At 37.0% G+C, this 14,710-nt stretch overlaps 1 protein-coding gene across 1 annotated transcript in view; it reads right to left on the minus strand.

Moving 5' to 3' along the window:
- The window catches only part of LOC138378947 (sodium/hydrogen exchanger 2-like), a 61,735-nt gene extending 49,846 nt beyond the window's left edge, over positions 1–11,889 (minus strand). The window contains 4 exon segments of the mRNA XM_069464244.1: positions 2,280–2,452; positions 2,454–2,531; positions 3,107–3,570; positions 11,715–11,889. Of these exon segments, the coding sequence (XP_069320345.1) occupies positions 2,280–2,452; positions 2,454–2,531; positions 3,107–3,570; positions 11,715–11,889 (890 nt within the window).
- Between the last annotated feature and the right edge of the window lie 2,821 nt (positions 11,890–14,710).

Genomic DNA, 14,710 nt, shown 5'->3' on the forward strand with positions numbered 1-14,710 from the left:
TTAAGTGGTGCTAGTCTCTTCTTTTTCAACTATACTCAAAACATTTACACTTTAGGTAAGACAGAGATTAACACACAAACACAAAGTTTACACAAGTGTATACTTTTAAAAGAATTTTAGGCCGGGCGCGGTGGCTCACGCCTGTAATCCTAGCTCTCTGGGAGGCCGAGGTGGGCGGATCGTTTGAGCTCAGGAGTTCGAGACCAGCCTGAGCAAGAGCGAGACCCCATCTCTACTAAAAATAGAAAGAAATTATATGGACAGCTAAAAATATATAGAGAAAAAATTAGCCGGGCATGGTGGTGCATGCCTGTAGTCCCAGCTACTCGGGAGGCTGAGACAGGAGGATCACTTGAGCCCAGGAGTTTGAGGTTGCTGTGAGCTAGGCTGACGCCACGGCACTCACTCTAGCCCGGGCAACAAAGTGAGACTCTGTCTCAAAAAAAAAAAAAAAAAAAAAAAAAGAATTTTAACACAACATTTGAGTAACAAAAATGCAACTAAAGCCCTAGGCTAAGATGGTCTGAATAAAAACTATAGATTTTGCTAACCTATCTCCCTGGAAAATGAGGGGAGCTCTTATTTCAGTACATTTTGCATTCAAAAAATAAAACTAGATTATCAGATTATAGCCCTAAAGGATACTTGTAATCATAACCCAAAATAAAAGATCATAACTTGTAAGAAGGCTGGGCGTGGTGGCTCACGCCTATAAATCCTAGCACTCTGGGAGGCCAAGGCGGGAGGATCGCTTGAGTTCAGGAGTTCGAGACCAGCCTGAGCAAGAGCAAGACCCTGTCTCTACTAAAAATAGAAAGACATTATCTGGACAACTAAAAATATATATGGAAAAAATTAGCCAGGCATGGTGGCACATGCCTGTAGTCCCAGCTACTTGGGAGGCTGAGGCAGAAGGATTGCTTGAGCCCAGGAGCTTGAGGTTGCTGTGAGCTAGGCTAATGCCATGACACTCTAGCCCCAGCAGCAGAGCAAGACTCTGTCTCAAAAATAAATAAATAAATAAATAAATAAAATAACTTGTAAGAAAGCTAAGCTTCAGGAGATTTTCAGAGGAAGCAGGTAGATTTGACAATATTGTTTTCCCTATCTTTTATTCTTTCAGTACTCAACACAAACTTGGAAACAATTTCCATATTGTCAAAGTTTTTGAAAGTCTAAGGTGCTCAAAAGAAGAAAGCAACTTAAAAAATAACATATTAAAATCTCTGGACAATGCCCTGGATTAGAAGAATTAAAATTAAGTTGCTTCATCCAATTCCATGTTCTTGTGTAATGCAGAAAATAAAAATCAAAGACATTTTAAAGCACAAGCTACATCTTTTAACAAATTAAGATACAATCAGCCAGGCCCCAGATAGAATCTTTGCTTTCAACATATAACAATTTCATCTAAAACAAACTAATTCCATCCATCATACCATGACATTTATTATTCACACAAAATCCTTTTAGAACTTAGAGTAACCTAAAGGCATTTAGTCCTGTGAAATTTAACTTAAATCAATATTTTCTTTTTTTCTTTTTAAGCTTCTGGAAAAGCTGCAACATTTGGAAAAAGATATCCCATTATTTCTTTAAAATGCCCAAAACAGAATGGCCTGTCTAAACCCTAATGCAAAAGCATTTAGATGTTAATATTGCTTAGCTTACCTTGTGGGCATTTAGCCTCACAAATTTACTATTGACATGAGGGACTATCATCACTAGTTAAATGCCAGTGATGGATAAGAGAAAAATACAGCATATTCTGTATGGTTTACAAAAAAGAAGTAATACAATTCTTTAATTGTTATGTCAGAAATTTCATCTACACAAGAACAATAAAGCCAAGCTTATTTATGTGGAATGCCATCTAATTACTTACCACAGGTAAGCTATTGTGCTCAGACACACTAATCTGTGAAGAGAATAATTCTCCCCTGCAAAGATGGAGAATTGGCTTAGGTAACCCCATGCCAAATTTTCAGAATTTTCATTATGCAGTGAGGGAGTCAAATGGCTCCCCTATCACAATATAGGCAAGGTAGTTGCAATTTAGCCATTTAACCTCTACAGGGAGCTCATAAGCTTGGCCACACATAACAATTGCTATACTGTGACTAAGTGACTCTATTAGAAATAACAGGAAATCCTAGTAGAGATAAAGGGAGAGTCCTCCTCCAATATATAGGAGATGCAATTTCTTAGATTTCCAGTGGAAAATCAGATTCAAACTCCAAAAGAAATAACCCAGAGCAAAGACTTGTCCAGATACTTACGCCAAAATCCCTGAAAAATGGAACATTTCAGCTGTCAAGTAGGAGAGGTAACTATATGAGAAGACAAAGAGGGGTTTGATGACCTGGATAGTCTTGGTAAAGCAGCTGGTAAAGGCAACGAACATGCCAAACAGGAGCCCGATGAAAACTCCTCCCATTCCAACCAAAAAAAAAATTTCCTATTGCAGCCAAAATATCCACCAGTTTTATAGAGGACATTTCACAGAAATAGTTGAACAGCTTATAGAGTACCTGCATAGGAAAAGATCAGAGCAAATCTATCAATCAGAAAAGCATGAAATTATGCCCTATCTATCCTTTTAATTTGAGGTTTCTCAATTTTGATGTCCTCCAACTCCCTATTCTCTCACCCTCAATATAAGTTCCTACAAAGTGTCCAGGTCAAGAGGAAAAGTTCAGAGCCCTAACCAAAGTTTCTCCATATCAAGATATATTTCTACAGATCATTCTAAAACTGTGAATGATGCCATTTGAAAAATGTTTGATGGTCTATGAAGATACCGTTTTTATAGCTGAGATTTTCTTATCTGGCATGACTGGAAAGATTATAGTCTCTAGATGGCTTATTCCAGTTTTCACTTAATTAACTGACAGATTAATATGGTGGCAAGGAAGCACTGTCATATTCTAAAACATATTAGTGACTATTAAATCATATTCTCTCTCAATTTATAAACTTACTCCTGGAACTAAATTGTTCAATTATGGCCTAAACCAGAATTCAATTTTTATGTAAATTTCAAGGCTGAGCATAAGGAAACCTAATTCAATACCTATTATAGAAAGCCTATGCATAGGATACTTACAACAGTAACAGCATCGTTAAGGAGGGATTCTCCAAATACCAAAATATGAAGCTTCTCATTCACATTAATTTCTTCAAATACAGAGAGTACAGCCACAGGATCTACTGCAGCAATCAAACTACCAAACCAAAGATTATGGAGCAATGACACATCTTGAAGATTGAAGTATTTCACCTGACATATACCATAAAGGGAAAGGCCTATTCCAAATGCATTCCACACGGTTCCAACAACAGCATACAACAGAATGGTTCCTATATTCTCAAAAAAGAGCCGACCGGGCATAAAATATCCTGCCTCAAGGACTGTCAGTGGAAGTAAGTACAGGAAAAATATGTCACTGTCCATGACTGGTGGGGATTTGTCATTTAAACTGTAAATTAGTCCTCCCATGATGAGACCTACAAATATCAAGAGGCAGATTTCAGGTACAACTGTGGGCATCTTATTACAGAGGTGAAATCCTGGAAAAGAGAAAGAAGATAAGAGTATGAAAAGATCTTCATTAGACATAATCGAGGAAAATTTTCCAGGCCTTGCCAATACTCTAGACATACAGATTCAGGAAGCTCAAAGGACCCCTGGGAGATTCATAGCAAATAGGAAAACACCACGCCACGTAGTCATCAGGCTGACCAAAATATCCACTAAAGAGTCCCTTCTCCGAGCTGTAAGGAGAAAGAAACAGGTAACTTACAAAGGAAAACCCATCAGAATTACGCCAGATTTCTCAGCTGAAACCTTACAAGCAAGAAGAGGTTGGGGCCCCATTTTCACGCTTCTGAAACAGAATAATGCCCAGCCTAGAATCTTGTACCCAGCTAAGCTAAGTTTTCTATACGAAGGAGAAATCAAGACATTCTCAGATAAACAAAGGTTGAGGGAATTCACCAAGACAAGACCAGCCCTACAAGAAGTACTCAAAAGAGAGTTACACACGGATAAGCACAAGAAAGATCCACGAATGTAAAACTACTCAAGAGCTAAAGATCAAATTCCAGATACCACAATAGCTCAGGAGAGAAAACATCGCAATGAAGTTCTACCCAACAAGCTGAACCAAAAACCGTCTCACTTATCAGTTTTCTCAATAAATGTGAATGGCTTGAATTCCCCGCTCAAGAGACATAGACTGTCCCAATGGATAAAAAAGCACAAGCCAAGTATCTGCTGTCTTCAAGAAACCCACCTAATGAGCAAAGATGCATTTAGACTGAAAGTAAAAGGATGGAAATCGGTATTTCAAGCAAACGGTAACGAAAAGAAAGCTGGTGTGGCAATCTTAATTTCCAATAACTTAGCTTTCAAACCAACAAAAATAATAAAAGACAAAGATGGCTACTACATACTGGTCAAGGGCACAATTCAACAAGAAGCCATGACTATACTCAATATATATGCACCCAACCTAGGTGCACCTAGATTCATAAAGCAAACCCTACTAGATCTGAACCAGATGATAGATAATAATACTGTAATAGCTGGAGACTTTAACACCCCACTGACAGTACAGGACAGATCCTCTAAACAGAAAATAAACAAAGACATAATGGACCTAAATAGAATGCTAGAACAAATGGGCATGGCTGACATCTATAGGACATTCCACCCAAAGTCCACAGAATATACATTTTTCTCATCAGCTCATGGGACATTCTCTAAGATTGACCATGTCCTAGGACATAAAGCATGTCTTAAAAAATTCAAAAAAATAGAAATTATACCATGCATCTTCTCAGATCACAGTGGAATAAAAGTAACAATGATCACAAACAGAAACCCTCACTCTTACTCAAAGTCATGGAAGCTAAATAACTTTCTCCTGAATAATTATTCTATAAAGGAAGAAATCAAGATGGAAATCAAAAGTTTCTTTGAATTAAATGACAATGGAGATACAACTTATCAAAATCTATGGGACGCAGCTAAAGCAGTCCTGAGAGGGAAATTCATATCCATAAATGCCTATATCCAAAAGACAGAAAACATGCAAATAGACAACCTAACGAATAGACTCAAAGAGCTGGAGAAAGAAGAACAGAACGACCCCAAACCCAGCAGAAGGCGAGAAATTTCTAAGATCAAATCAGAATTAAATGAAAAGGACAACAAAGAAACCATAAGGGAAATTAATAAAACAAAAAGTTGGTTCTTTGAAAAGATAAACAAAATAGACACACCTCTGGCTAAACTAACCAAGAGCACAAAAGTAAAATCTCTAATAACCTCCATTAGGAACATGAAAGGAGAAATCACAACCGATGCTACAGAGATACAAGATATCATCTATGAATTCTACAAAAATCTTTATGCACACAAACTGGAGAATGCGGAGGAAATGGACAAATTTTTAGGAACACATAGTCTTCCCAGGCTCAACCAGGAAGAAATAGAGTACCTGAACAGACCAATATCAAGAACTGAAATCGAAACAGCAATAAAAAACCTTCCCAAAAAGAAAAGCCCTGGTCCAGATGGGTTCACACCTGAATTTTACCATACATACAAAGAAGAACTGGTGCCCATCCTACATAAACTATTCTCCAATATTGAAAAGGATGGAATTCTCCCCAACACGTTCTACCAAGCCAATGTAACATTGATACCAAAACCTGGAAAGGACGCAACAAAAATAGAGAACTACAGACCAATTCCTCTCATGAATATAGATGCAAAAATTTTCAATAAAATACTAGAAAATCGAATCCAAGTACTTATCAAAAAAATAATCCACCACGACCAAGTGGGCTTCATCCCCGAGATGCAGGGGTGGTTCAACATACGTAAATCTATAAATGTAATTCACCACATAAATAGAAGCAAAACCAAAAACCATATGATACTCTCATTAGATGCAGAAAAAGCATTTGACAAAATTCAACACCCTTTTATGATAAAAACGCTTAACAAAATAGGCGTAGATGGAACCTACCTAAAAATGATACGAGCCATATATGACAAACCCACAGCCAACATCATTCTGAACGTGGAAAAATTGAAAGCACTCCCACTTAGAACTGGAACCAGACAGGGCTGCCCACTGTCCCCATTACTTTTCAACATAGTATTGGAAGTCCTTGCGAGAGCTATCAGGCAAGAGAGCAAAATCAAGGGAGTCCAAATAGGGAAGGAAGAGATCAAACTCTCACTTTTTGCTGACGATATGATGCTATATCTGGAAAACCCCCAGGATTCAACCATGAGACTCCTGGAATTGATTAACGAATATAGCAAAGTCTCTGGCTACAAAATTAATATACACAAATCAGAGGCATTTATATATGCCAACAACAGTCAATCAGAAAACCAAATTAAAGACTCAATACCCTTCAAAATAGCAACAAAGAAAATAAAATATCTAGGGATATACCTAACTAAAGAGGTAAAGGACCTCTATAAGGAAAACTATGAAACACTGAGAAAAGAAATAGCAGAACTTGCAAATAGATGGAAAAATATACCATGCTCGTGGATCGGAAGAATCAACATTGTTAAAATGTCTATACTACCCAAAGTGATCTACAGATTCAATGCAATCCCTATTAAATTACCAACATCATTCTTCACAGATGTAGAGAAAATAATTATACACTTTGTATGGAACCAGAGAAGACCCCGTATAGCAAAAGCAATTTTAAGCAACAAAAACAAAATGGGAGGTATTAATTTGCCAGACCTCAAACTATACTACAAGGCCGTGGTTCTTAAAACAGCCTGGTACTGGCACAAGTACAGGGACACAGACCAGTGGAACACAACAGAAAATCCAAATATAGAACCATCCTCATATAGTCACCTAATTTTTGACAAAGCAGGAAAGAATATACTCTGGGGACAAGAATCCCTATTCAATAAATGGTGCTGGGAGAATTGGTTAGCCACTTGTAGAAGACTGAAACAGGACCCACAGCTTTCACCTCTCACAAAAATCAAATCACGGTGGATAACAGACTTAAACCTTAGGCGTGATACAATCAGAATTCTAGAAGAAAATGTAGGAAAGACTCTTACAGACATTGGCCTAGGCAAAGAATTTATGAAGAAGACCCCCAAGGCAATCACAGCAGCAACAAAAATTAATGAATGGGACATGATTAAATTAAAAAGCTTCTGCACAGCCAAAGAAACAGTCACGAGAATAAACAGACCACCTACAGAATGGGAAAAAATTTTTGCATACTACACATCAGATAAAGGACTGATAACAAGAGTCTATTTAGAACTCAGGAAAATCAGCAAGAAAAAATCAAACAACCCTATCAAAAAGTGGGCAAATGACATGAATAGAAACTTCTCGAAAGAAGATATAAGAATGGCTAACAAACATATGAAAAAATGCTCAACATCCCTAATCATCAGAGAAATGCAAATCAAAACCACAATGAGATATCACTTAACCCCAGTGAGAATGGCCTTTATCAAAAAAACCCAAAACAACACATGTTGGCGTGGGTGTGGATAGACAGGAACACTAATACACTGCTGGTGGGACTGCAAACTAGTGCAACCCCTGTGGAAAGCATTATGGAGGTATCTTAAACAGATTCAAGTAGACCTGCCATTTGACCCAGGAATCCCATTACTGGGCATATACCCAAAGGAAAAAAGGTCATTCTTTAACAAAGACACATGTACCCGAATGTTTATAGCAGCACAATTCACAATAGCAAAGATGTGGAAGCAACCCAAATGCCCATCAATACATGATTGGATTAGTAAGCTGTGGTATATGTATACCATGGAATATTACTCAGCTATAAGGAATGATGAAGATACGACATCTCTATGGTTCTCCTGGAGAGAATTGGAACCCATTATATTAAGTGAAGTATCCCAAGAATGGAAAAACAAGCATCACATGTACTCACCAGAAAATTGGTTCCCCTGATCATCACCTAAATACACATCTGGGAGCAACACCAATTGGATGTCAGACTGAGGTGGGGGACGGGGGAGGGGATGGGGGTATGCCTACACAATGAGTGCATTGTGCACCGTTTGGGGAGTGGTAACACTTGAAGGTGCTGACTCGGGAAGGGGGGGTGGGGAAGGGAGGGATATATACCTCATGATGGGTGCAATGCGCACGACCTGGGGAACAGACACGTCTGGAGATCTGGCTTGGGGGGAAGGGCGGAACAGGAGCAACGTATGTAACCTGAAATTCTGTATCCCCCATAACAAGATGAAATAAAATAAAAAAAAAAAAGAGAGAAACAAACAAACAAACAAACAAAAAACATCTTCATTATCAATCACCTCTATATGTCATCCTTCTTGTCAAGCCTCATGACTTCAGGAAAATAGCTTCTTAGTTATTTTACCATTTTAATAATGACTTAGAGATACAGAGGCATGAATGGAAGCATTTGTCTCTATAATGGAAAAATATTTTCTAATATAATAAAAGTATTCACAGTTAACAACAGGATTATTAATGTGCCCACTGAATCATTTTCAAATATGGGCACATATTTTATAATGGAAACAATGCATTTAACAGCTGGAAATATAATTCTACTCTTCTCATGACCATAGTGATAGACATTGGTAGCCTAAAAAGCGTATATCTGAGAAACATAATTCATTGTCTTCTTTATGTAATAAGACCTGAGAAGGCCTTCAGTAATCATAACTAATTCTTCACTGATAAGTAATCATAACTAATTATTTATAAACAAATTGAGGCAAAAGAAGCAAGGTGACATTTCATGGTTACACAGTAAGTATGTGACCTAGCTAGAATGACAACCCAGCCAACTCTCCTGACTCCCAGCCCAGTGGTTCTATACCTATCATAAACTGTTACTTGGGCTGTTTGGCAGACCTACACTTACATCAATTCATACTACTGGATTATCAAATGCAATCCCAATCATAAAGTTTGTTTTCTCTCTTAGAAACACATGAGTCTTTTATCCCATGTTGGAAATGTGGCCACTTCTAGCATGCCACATGACAGCAGTTCTATGTTTTATTCTATATACTTTTACCTTTTCCCTGTATTATATTCCACATCATCACACTTTAGCTTACATGAAGCCTATAAATAATGACTCTAATTATCATCAACTGCCTCTACTACATAAACAACTTTAAAGACCATCTGGGATGATCCATCTCTCTCCTCATTACCCCAGTCCCCACCAATACACTGCAGAAATCCCTTTCTATTATACCTGTAAATTAATTTAACTACAAGTTTCCCAAAAATTAAGGATAGTATTTAAATTTATCCCTTAGCACAATGCTACATAAAAATAGATGAGGAAATAATTTGAAAATAAGTAATAAATACATTTTTGGAAAAGAAAGCTATCTGGCTCCTGAACTACACTTTATTTCTCAATAGTTGCAAAACTGTTTTCACATATACTCTCCCACTTAATTCTCTCATTGCACCAACATAGCAAGGTAAATACTGTTATTCCCACTTTAAAAATGATAAAAATGGGGCATAAAGAACTATTCCACTCATTCAACAAGTACTTATTGATTGCCTGTCATGTGCTAGGAACTGGCTTCTAAGCTTGCGCAAATATTAAATAGGTCAAAGTATCTGCTCTTTCCACTACACTATGCTGCTTCCCTCTTTATCCTGCAGGACAATTTCTTTCCCAGGCATTGAAATTTTTTTAAAGCTCTTCATAGGAAAGATGAGGTCTTACTCAGTTCTATAGCCAATGGGCCCAATATAAGGCTCCACACATAAAATGTGCTTGGAAAATATTTGCTCAATGAATGAAAGCTAACAAAATTTTTTTTTAAATTTACATTCTCTTACTAAGGTTATGGCAAAAAATTATCTGTCAGTGATGACTCAATATAGTCCTACTTAAACAAATGGGTATGGATGACCTATTGGGATGTCCCTTTTGCCCTATGATCCTGGCATTAACATCTAATTAGACTATTTATTGCAATCAATTTATCTAGTACTGTAAAAAACCTTAACTATCCACAACTGCTAATTATTTTCACCCAAGACAGCATGTAAGTCTGATTAAGGAGACAGGAGACCAGCATTCTTGTTATGGTTTATGAACATGGCAAAATATCTTCTCTCCCTGGGCCTCATATATCCTATCTATAAAGGGAATGAATAAAAATGAAGGGGTTGGATGAGAATGATCTCTAAGGGTTTTTCTAGCTCTCACCATCTATCTTGTGGTGAATCTATGGATCTCCTTTGTATCATCATTAAACAATATATTTAATTATTGCTAAAGCTATGATACACATAAAGTCACTTAAATAAAACTTTGGAATGTTCAACGTGATTTCTTTTATAGCTAATAAATTCATTTTTAAAATAAAAAATTCTATAGATTCTGCCATATTTTCCTGGCATTGTTTTTCATTCTGAGCCTACAAAGAAATGGCCACTCAATAATAAACACTTAGAATGTTTAAAAGACCCTTATAATTTTGATGTCACCAAGGCAAAAGTCAAATAAATTATCAAAGAACATAAAAGGAATAATTGAGAATATCTCTCCTTAGGTGATCCATAATGCTACCAAAATTTCAGTACTTGTCCCCAAAGCCAAACGAAGAACAAAGAGAAGTGGTTTGAGGAAAACAAAAGAGAAGATTATTAATTTGCTGGCAAATAAGGAGGATGGCAGATTCTCGTCTTAAAGAGCAGTCATCCTCCCTTTAGGCAGAAATACAGAGTTTTTAAAAGGGGGCTTCAGCTACAGGCTACTGCTGTTTAACTATGGTTGGTGGTCCTGCTCAACCTTATCTCCAGTGAAGATAATACCATAACTTTGCCCGGACAATTCTGTTGAACCATCTTCTGTGGTTTGAGATACTAGAAAACAAAGAACAAAGGACACTCCCCTGCCACTCTGATTACTGGCCTAGGGCAGGAATGCAGGTTTTAATTCCCAAAAAGGGGGGGGGGGTAAAGAGACAATGTGTAATACATTTTGCCCTTTTCCAGGCCTTTACCTTTATTACAATAATACTATAAATTTAGGGTATTCATAAAGGCTAAATAGTTAAAACATGACAGCTCTTCTATTCCACTTGCTGGATTTATTTTTTGTTTTTTATCTTATATTCTGAATGGAGGCAAAAAAATTCTTTTTTTAAAAAATGGAAAATGCTTCATAGAAAGCATCTGAGTCAGGGGATAAAAAAAAAGAAAATGAGAAAGAAAAAAGGGAAATGGACTTTTCCCAGTTTCCCACTACCTGGCAAATAAAATAAGCTTCCTGTTGGTGGGGGGGAAAGGCTGCCTAAAGACTCAGGTCAATTAGTATCTGAAATCTATCTAGTGAGATTTCTCTGTTGTTCTTTTCAACTTTATGCCATCTCCTCCCAACCCTTGGACAACTGGATCTCTTTGCAGTCTAAATTCCTGCACTGGGCCTATTACTTTCTTCTGCTGCTGGGAGACTAATTTGAATATAATCACTGGCAAGTGGGGTTTGAGTAATGAAGAAAAGGTCGTTTTGGCAGAAATCAAGAGGCAAATATTCCAGCTTGCCTTTCTCTGGTCTCTTAAATATAGGTTACATTTCCTAACATCTAGAAAAGCCCTGAGAGTGCATACTGTTAGGCAACTCCATGGGAGAACCCTGGGAATTCCCTCACTTACCTATCTTTGCCAGAGAGGCTAACATAAACCAGAGTGTGATCTCAAAAGGGACCTGCACATTCTGGTAATCCAGGGAGAAGAGGAGTGTGTGAGCAAACACCACTGAGCCATTATCCTGTGTTCCTTCCAGTCCCCAGCTGCCATTGTCTGTCTGCAGGTCCCAGTGTTTCTGCATACTAACCCCAGAGGTTTCCAGGAACTGGGAGCAGAACTACCCCAGCAGCAGAGGCAACAGGAGCTCTAGCCCATGGGCCATCACCAGTTCTTCCAGCTATGCTTTCTCAAGCAGTTTGATCTCCTCCCTAGATTCAGCTGCTCACAAATGCAGTTTTCTGCCCCTGACTCTTAGGCCTTCCGGCTAGCATTTAGTAGATCAGTGGATACTCCAGCAGCTCCCTGGAGACCCTGCAGAGAAATGCTAGGTTGTTACCCCCTGGAATTAGATTAGAGCCAGGAGCCAGCAAAGGGAGGGAGCTGGAAAAAATCCATTGATTGACATAGAAAAGGATTTTATCCCCAGTCCTAATCCTTAAGGGAAGAAAATCACTGGGGACTCATTTCTGGCCACGTAGCAATCTATTCACTTATTGTGAAACTACTCCAATTCCCCATAGATATGGAAAAAAGTATTGAAGAATAATTCCTAAATCTCTTGAAGACTATAAAGGCCTCTGTGCACAAGAACCTTAACTAGAATGCCAAAGATGCATTTAGGGGGAAAACCCTAGAGCAGAACTTCTTGTTTTCACAGAGAGGGAAAAAGTATGACAAACATTAAGTCATGAAAACTCCAGGAAAAATTCCTTTTCTTTATTTTGAATAAGTGACCCAGTAATTAAGAGCAAGCAACAACATTATTTTTACCATAATTCCTATCATCCATGTGATGTCTTTCAATAGAACTTCTGAAAAAGGTCAAGGACCTTTTCCTTCCACTTCCAACCCATGGAAATTATTCCTATTTTATTTCTTTATCAAATTACTCAGGTTTCACCATGACCAAAATATATTGGTTTGATGAATATAAAACTCAGGGAGATTTCGCCAGTTAAGCTGACTTCTAGAATACCTACAAATCCTTTTGTATTATTGTGCCCTTTTCATTTTTTCCAGCTTTATTGAAGTATAATTGACAAATAAAAATTGTATATATTAAAGTTGTACAACGTAATGTTTTGATGTATGTATACATTGTGAAATGATTTCCACAATCAAACTAACATATTAATATACTTAAGATCTACTCTCAGTGAATTTCAAGTATGCAATACATTATTAGCTATAGTCTCCAAGCTCTACATTAGATCTACAAATTTATTCCACTTATAACTGCAACTTTGTACCCTATGACCAACATCTCCCCATTTTCTCCACCCTCTGATCCCTGGTAACCACTCTTTCTACTCTGTTTCTACAAGTTAGACTTCTTTAGATTCCTGTATTTAGTCATGATTTTAAGCCTGGTTTCTTCTTTTCTGTTGTTTTCCTTTGTCAAAATCTTCAGAGCACATCCTGGCATGTGGATTACCAAGCTTAATGTCATCAAAAATTTAAAGGAAAAGAAGTCATTTTATCAAAAAGATACCTGCACTTGAATGTTTATTACAACACAATTTGCAATTGAAAAAATGTGGCATCAACCTAATTGTCCATCAATTCATGAGTGGATTAACAAAATGTGATCATATATACATATATGTGTATGTATACACACACACACACCATGGAGTACTACTCAGCCATACAAAGAAATGAATGAATGTGTTTTGCGGCAATATGGATGGAACTGGAGACCATTATCCTAAGAGAAGTATCTCAGGACTGGAAAAACAAGCACCACATATACTCTCTAATAATTTGTAACTAATCGATGAGCACACATGGGCACAGAGAGAAGTAAAACTCACTGGAAATCAAGAAGGGAGTGGGGGGCAGGAGGTGAGGGTTAGGGGCCCGCCTAACAGGTACAATAAACACTGTTCTGGTGATGGGCACACTGGTAGCCCTGACTTAAGCATTATGAAAGCTCTTCATGTAACAAAAACATTTGTACCCTCTTAATATTTTGAAATAAAAAATTAAACACTGAACATATTTATTTTGACTGCAGTAGTCAGGGAATATGTGCAACTAAATGTAGGATGTAGTGTGTTAATTTCCGAGGATAGAGCCAATCATCTAAAAAAGAAATAGGCTTTATGCAATCTTCATGTGACTCTTTCCCCTGAATTTCCAATGATAAGCTTTTACCTCAAACTAACCATATAGTTAATAGGTAATTTATATGTGTGTGCATATGTGTACGTGTGTGTGTGTGTGTATATATATATATATATATATATACACACACACATCATATGGCACACTGACAAATATGGTAAATTTTGTTGACTACAATTACATTTTTAAACTACATCTTTGTATTTGTTCTATGTTATTATAAAATCCCCTATTATCTCTTTTCTATAAATATATTGTATCTTTAGCTTGTAAAATTCAATAGACCAGAATAAATCACCATTTTCTCAAGGTAAAGATATTTGAAATAGAGCAATGCTTGAAGTAGGTACTCAATTAAAAAAATTCACAGGGGATGAAGACTATTGCACTTTGAAAGTGATGTACATTTTGAGCATTATGGCAAATATAAATATTTGCTATACGAAGTAAAATTATTCTTTTTTTTTTGTTTTCTGTGTGATGAGAATACTGGTAAATTACACAGTAAACATGGGAACATATTTTCCTGGTAATTTCTTGATTTAAAAATAATCATTCTTTATATTTAACTAAGGAGGTAAAGGACCTCTATAGGGAGAACTACGAAACACTGAGGAAGGAAATCGCAGAACATGTAAATAGGTGGAAAACCGTACCATGCTCATAGATTGGAAGAATTAATAATGTTAAAATGTCTATACTACCCAAAGTGATCTACAGATTCAATGCAATCCCTATTAAATTACCAACATCATTTTTCACAGATATAGAAAAAA

Source organism: Eulemur rufifrons, chromosome 30, assembly GCF_041146395.1.
Source record: "Eulemur rufifrons isolate Redbay chromosome 30, OSU_ERuf_1, whole genome shotgun sequence".
In the NCBI taxonomy this organism is placed as follows: Eukaryota; Metazoa; Chordata; class Mammalia; order Primates; family Lemuridae; genus Eulemur; species Eulemur rufifrons.